The sequence below is a fragment of the Oxyura jamaicensis genome (genome assembly GCF_011077185.1).
Source record: "Oxyura jamaicensis isolate SHBP4307 breed ruddy duck chromosome 9 unlocalized genomic scaffold, BPBGC_Ojam_1.0 oxy9_random_OJ106486, whole genome shotgun sequence".
NCBI classification, from domain to species: domain Eukaryota; kingdom Metazoa; phylum Chordata; class Aves; order Anseriformes; family Anatidae; genus Oxyura; species Oxyura jamaicensis.
The window spans coordinates 1-6,226 of NW_023304187.1; the positions used below are offsets into that span (position 1 = coordinate 1).

Genomic DNA, 6,226 nt, shown 5'->3' on the forward strand with positions numbered 1-6,226 from the left:
CCCCGGGGCTGCTGGGTGCCCCGGGGCTGCTGGGTGCCCCGGGGCTGGGGTGGGAGGGGGTCGTGGTGTCCAGCGGGGCTGTAGAGGGCTCGGTTGGTGTGATGGGAACAGAAGGACTGCTGCTCCCCGGGGACGTGATGCTGAGCCGTGTGGTTACAGCTGGCCCTTCGCTGGTGCTTGTGCCAAGCATGGTGCCCACCGAAGTAGGGGGGAGAGATGTAGAGTGAAGGGGGGGCAGCGGGCTGGTTGCAGCTCCTGCCGAGGTGATGCTCGGAGCTGGGGACACGCTGGTCCCCATAGAAGTGCCAGCTGTCGCCTCAGACCAGGTGGATGTCATGGCTGCAGAGGTTGGGCTTTGGGATGTGGTGGCGGTGGTGGTGAGCCCTGGCTGTGTGCTGGTGGTGTAAGGGAGCAGCGTGGTGCTGGCAGGAGAGCCCACGCTGTCGCTCACCTCCAACGGGGGGCTGCTGGGAGCTGCTGGGCTGCTGCCCCAGGTCAGCACAGTGCTGCTGGGGAAGGCATCCCTCGGCACGCTGGGCGTCTCCGGGGTGGAGGTTTCCATTTCAGGGCTGGAGGGAGGCACGGAGGTTGTGTCGGTGGTGGTGGGTGTCGGGGTATCTGTGGGCCTCAGGGAGGCTGAGAGAGCTGAGGTCGCTGTAGCATTGCTGACTGTGGTCTCTGAAAAGAAGTGGGACAGCGAGGTGTGAAAGGCTGGCACCGTGACGGTGCTGGCACCAGCACCACCACCAGCAGGAGTTCCCGGAGGCACCCTGGGCCACGGAGTCAGCAGCGGGGAATCGCCATCCTGCAGGGACCCAAGGCGTGTTCCTCCTGAGCAGCAGCACCCTGCTCATCGGTGTGCAAGGGCAATAAATGCCCCAGCCTGACCAACAAGGAACCAGCCGTGGGCACGGCCGCCCTCTGGGCAGAAACGCCTTCTGGCGCCAGCGATAAGCCCCGTGCCACCACCGCCAGCCCTCCCGGGGGAAGTCGAACAAACCCGTCCAACGGGAAGCGCTGCGCAGGAACCGGTTGCCGCGCTTGGGCTGGAATCTCCTCGGCAGTTTACACAAACCTCTCTGCTGCAGATCTTCAGGAACCGATAACGCGATGCATAAATAGTGGCAGCGGGGAAGCCAGCCCCATAGGAAGGGAGGGAGAGGGGAGCAAATCCCCGCTTGCGTGTTAGGGGTGAGCGGCGAGACGTGCTGCAACCCACGTAAGCCCCGTGCTCTGCAGGGGATGAGGGATGGGGTCAGGGGCTGTTCCCCAGGGCTTGCAAGAGGCCGTAAGGCTGGCGAGCCCTGAATTTCCTCCCTGGACATCGCTTCTGCTTTGTGCTGAGGGCAAACGCTTGCTGTTTCCCAGTCCTACAACAGCCCAGCACCTCTGCCAGCAGGCACAGCTCGCAGGGAAGGTGACACCCCCTGCAGGGACCCACACAGCAAGGTGCAGCCCCGGAGCTCTGTGCTGCAGCACAGCAGAGGCCTCTCTGCCTGCCAGAGATGTAATTGAAATAAAACTTGACGTGGGGGCAAAGCCACCCCGGAGCCACCCAGCGCCCTGGCAGTGATGCTCCCCGCGCATCCCACTTGGCCCTTACCCAGCACCAGCTTGGACACAGCGAGGCTCAGCAGCAGCAGGGACAGGATCAGCCACTCTCTGTGCCCGGCCATGCCCAGGAGGGTGGGAGCGATGTCCCCCCGGCAGGCCCAGCTCCCTGGCACTGCCGTGTCCGCGCTCCCTTTGCGGGACGGAAGCAGAGTGGCCAGGTGAGTGCTTTTATTCCCCAGGTGCTGGCAGGGAAGGGGGGGGTTTCCACCCAAAGGGCCACTCCCAGGGATGGGCAGGGTGCCCAGCAGGGTACCTGCGGGGGGGGAGTGGAGGGGAGGGGGGCAGCGGGACCCCCAGCACCCCAGGGACATCCCCCTGCACCCCTGGGCCTGTGCTGGGCATGGGGAGGTCGGTGCCAGCGGGGACCCCCTGGGGGGGGGGACCAGGCTTGGTGTCGGGGCTGGGACATCCACCCGTGGGCGGTGCACGGCCAGGAGGCCCCTCCCCTTACCCTGAAACCCCGCCCCTATTTTTCTTGGCTCCGCCCCCTTTTTCGAGGCCCCGCCCCGTGTTGTATAACGCCCGCCGCCACGTGGGGGAGGCTCCGGGGAAGGCTCCGGGGGTCCCCGCGGGTCCCGCCGGTGCTGGCGGCCGTCGGGCCGGGGTCCCGGGGCTGTCCCGAGCCGAGGATGCCGCGGGGCAGCGGGAAGAGAAAAGCCTCCGGGGGTGGGGAGGCTGCGAAGAGGAGGGAGGAAGAGGAAGAGGCGGCGGGGAGGCTGGAGGCAGCGCTGCGGGAGGCCCGGCGGGCGGCGGCCCCGTCGGTGTGGGAGTTCAGGTACAACAAGAAGCGGGTCCGGCTCGTCTCCCGGGGCCCCGAGCTGAGGGAGGACGCCAAATGCATCCTCTACTGGATGTCCCGGGACCAGCGGGTGCAAGGTAAGGGTCCGACACCCCCCCCAACCCCCCCGTCCTCCACTCTTCCCTGGAGCTGGAGGACACTTGGGGGGCTCCTTCAGCACAGCCCCCAGCTCCTTCCCCTTGTAGCACGTCCCCAACGCAGCCCCCTGTGCTTTATCCCCCCCAGACAACTGGGCTTTCCTCTATGCCCAGCGCCTGGCCCTCAAACAGGAGCTGCCTCTGCGCGTCTGCTTCTGCCTGGTGCCCAAATTCCTCGGTGCCACCATCCGCCACTACGGCTTCATGCTGAGGGGGCTGCAGGAGGTCAGCAAGGTACGGCCACCACGGAGACTGGGGGGGGGGGTCAGGGTGGGACACGGAGCCACCAGGGCCATCCCTCAGCCATCTCGTCTCGTTGCAGGAGTGCACGGAGCTGAACATCCCCTTCCACTTGCTGCTGGGCTATGCCAAGGACGTGCTGCCCCCCTTTGTGGTGGAGCAAGGCGTGGGAGGGCTGGTGACAGACTTCTGTCCCCTGCGTGTCCCCAGGCAGTGGGTGGAGGATGTCAGGGAGCGGTTGCCCGAGGATGTGCCCTTTGTGCAGGTGGGTCCCCGTGATCTGGGAGGGGGGGAAACCCAGGCTGGTGAGATAGGGAAGAAAGGAACAGTCTTCTGCTTGGGATGGCTGTGGAGGTGCATTGGAGTGGCCTGAGCAGGAAGGGTGAGGACATTGTCTTTGGTGCGGTGTGGGTCATGCTATCAGGATCATTTGCTTCTCGTTTGCTCACTTCCTTCTCTGTGGCTTTGCTTCCCAGGTTGATGCTCACAACATCGTGCCCTGCTGGGTCACCTCCCCCAAGCAGGAGTACAGCGCCAGAACCATCCGAGGCAAGATCCACAGCCAGCTCCCGGAGTTCCTCACCGAGTTCCCTCCTGTCATTCAGCACCCGCATCCCCCGTCCTGCCTCGCAGAGGTACTGGGAGCCACCCCTCCAAACCCAGCCCCAGATAGCTTCATAGCTGCTCTGTGATCCTGGGAGCGGGGACAGTGACCTGGCCACGGGCAGAGGGAGATGGGGAGACCCTGGGGAAGGGAGATTCCCACCCCATTCTTCCAGATATTGAGCAAATCTCAGCTATGAAGGGCTGGTTTGGAGCTGGCACGAGCTGGGGGCTTGCAGGTTGGGGACAGACTGAAGTGGGCACGTGGGGGACATATGTAGGGATCGGGGCAGCCCTGGCTGGAGAGCATCTGCTGCTGCGGCTCAACTCTAGCACAGCAAACGTACTCACACTGCTTGGTTGCTCGCAGCCCATCGCATGGGACGCCTGCTACTCCAGCCTGCAGGTGGACCGCTCAGTGGCGGAGGTGGAGTGGGCGACCCCTGGCACCTCCGCGGGGCTGGCTGTGCTGCAGTCCTTCATCGCTGAGCGGCTCAAGTCCTTCGGCTCCCAGCGGAATGACCCCAACAAGGCGGCTCTCAGCAACTTGTCTCCTTGGTTCCACTTTGGTGAGCGCCCCGGCTGTCCTGCCACATGCGGTGGCATAAATGGGTGACCTGACCCGCACCTTCCCCGTGTCCCCAGGCCAGGTGTCCACCCAGCGAGCCATCCTGGAGGTGCAGAAACACCGGCGTGCGCACAAGGAGTCGGTGGATGCGTTCGTGGAGGAGGCCGTGGTGCGGCGGGAGCTGGCTGATAACTTCTGCTACTACAACGAGAACTACGACAGCCTGCAAGGTAGCGCCCTGGGGCAGGTGGGCAACTCTTGGGGCCCAAACTGTGGTCACCAGAACTTAGCAAGCCCCTGTTTTCCCTAAAGAAGGGGCCATAGGGGCAGTAATGTGCCATCAGTATCATCTCGATATAGGGCAGGAGGCATAATGTCCCCTTGCAAGGCTGCCTGAAGGGCTGGGGTCTCCGGCACTTTGTTCCCCCCTTGCCCACCGAGCAGGCTGCTCAGCATTGCTCGTCATCTCCCACAGGTGCCTACGACTGGGCACAGACCACCCTGAAGCTCCACGCCAAAGACAAGAGGCCTTTTCTCTACGAGCTGCAGCAACTGGAGCAGGCCACCACGCACGACCCGCTCTGGAACGCTGCCCAGGTCAGGGACTCCCCAAAGGCCCCGCTGCCTCCCCTGGGACCTCCAGCCATGCCGAGCAGGCTGCGGCCGTGCCGTGGGGTGAATGGGGTCTGGGAGAGGCACAGGTTTCCCCAGGCTGACCCCTGCGGCTGTCCCCTTCCCCACAGCTGCAGATGGTTCGGGAGGGCAAGATGCACGGCTTCCTGCGGATGTACTGGGCCAAGAAGATCCTGGAGTGGACCCGCTCCCCCGAGGACGCCCTGCGCTTTGCCATCTACCTCAACGACCGCTACGAGCTGGATGGGAGAGACCCCAACGGCTATGTAGGCATGTTGCGGGAGGGGTCACGGGGTGGGGGTCCCCTCCCTGATGGCCACAGCATGGGGAAGGGGGACAGGGCTCTCAGCCTCTCCACCTTCCTTGGCACCCCAATGTCCACCTCCGCGTCCACCAGGCTGCCTCTGGTCCATCTGCGGCATACACGACCAGGGCTGGAAGGAGCGGGAGGTCTTCGGGAAGATCCGCTACATGAACTACTCTGGCTGCAAGCGCAAGTTCGACGTGGACCAGTTCGAGCGCCGCTACGCCCACCGAGAGCTCTCCCAGTGACAGCAGTGCCTGGGATGCAAGGGGTGAGATGGGTCGTACTCCTCCCTGCTTGGGGTGGATGTTCCTTTGTCATGGTGCTGGCTCACACCTAACCTGGGATAGCCCTGGGTGCTGCTGGAGGGCTCCTAGCAGTGGCAAGCCCCAGGGTTTTGCAGGTTTCTGATTTCTGTTACCCCCAGCTAGAAATGAGGCAGCTGTGCAGGGCTTGCTGCAGGCAGCAAGGTGCAATCCTCAGCCAGAAAGCTTTGGAAGCTTTTGAAAAAGCCAGGAAGCTTTGAAAGCTTTACATCCACTGTGCTCAGGATAAGCCAGAGTCTGTGCTGCTGCTACCCACAGCTTAGTTTTTTTATTTTTTCCCTGGGGAAAGAAAGGTCCCCAGAACCGGGCTCCCCATGCTGTGCTTCCTGCAGAGCTCCTCGGTGCAGAGCCAGTGTGGTGCCGGGCTTGCCTTTTGGTGTAAGGCTTACAGTTTGTATCCCCGGTGTTTGTGGGTCAATGCGTGAGCCCTGCTCCTGGCAGGGGGCTCAGCCTCGGTAAAGAAAAGCTCAGAACACCACACTTAGTTTAACTTAGTTTATTAGGGACGGCGTTTCACTGCTCTGCTGTGCAATAGTCCCGTGGGGAGGGCTCTGGTTAAATGTCAGGGCAGCCCCTCGCTCTCCCTTCAGACATCGCAGCAGTGTTAGTGTTGTGCGTCACCTTGCCCAGAGACCTCCGCCGGGTTTTGGGTTCCCATTGCATCCAGAGGGAGGGGGGGGAAACACAAATAAACCAAAATCCATGCGCTTGTCTCTAAAGGTACTCAGTGCTTCTAGAACTGGACGTGGGCAGTCGCTCAGCCAGTGGCCCACGACATTAAAGTGCTTCAAACAAAACGGTGTGGGTGAAGGTGTGCTCCTCTGAGCCAGCTTCTAGGAGGGGGGAGACCAGCTCCAGACCTGCCGAGCTGGATGGCAGCATGGGGACAAGAGGCAGGGATCGTGGCAATGCTCTCTGCTTGCAAGGTGGCCCAGCTGCTGGCAGCTTCAAGGCTTGTAGAGCTCCTGCCAGCTGCAGAGCAAGCAGGAGAGCAGCTGCTCT

At 63.1% G+C, this 6,226-nt stretch overlaps 1 protein-coding gene across 1 annotated transcript; it reads left to right on the forward strand.

The window, feature by feature from the left end:
* Positions 1-2,228: 2,228 nt before the first annotated feature.
* On the forward strand, positions 2,229-5,388 carry LOC118157698 (deoxyribodipyrimidine photo-lyase-like). Its single transcript, XM_035312139.1, has 9 exons — positions 2,229-2,490; positions 2,639-2,784; positions 2,873-3,055; positions 3,267-3,425; positions 3,764-3,962; positions 4,039-4,191; positions 4,437-4,558; positions 4,705-4,864; positions 4,992-5,388. Exons 1-9 carry the CDS (start codon positions 2,244-2,246, stop codon positions 5,144-5,146), a joined length of 1,524 nt encoding a protein of 507 aa, XP_035168030.1. The 5' UTR covers positions 2,229-2,243; the 3' UTR covers positions 5,147-5,388.
* Positions 5,389-6,226: the final 838 nt, after the last annotated feature.

Excerpts from the sequence above, each read along its gene's own strand:
- LOC118157698 (XM_035312139.1), top strand. The coding sequence starts at position 2,244 with ATGCCGCGGGGCAGCGGGAAGAGAAAAGCCTCCGGGGGTGGGGAGGCT. Across the intron at positions 3,963-4,038 it reads GTCTCCTTGGTTCCACTTTG|GCCAGGTGTCCACCCAGCGA; the intron begins GTGAGCGCCCCG and ends CCGTGTCCCCAG. Across the intron at positions 4,559-4,704 it reads CGCTCTGGAACGCTGCCCAG|CTGCAGATGGTTCGGGAGGG; the intron begins GTCAGGGACTCC and ends CCTTCCCCACAG.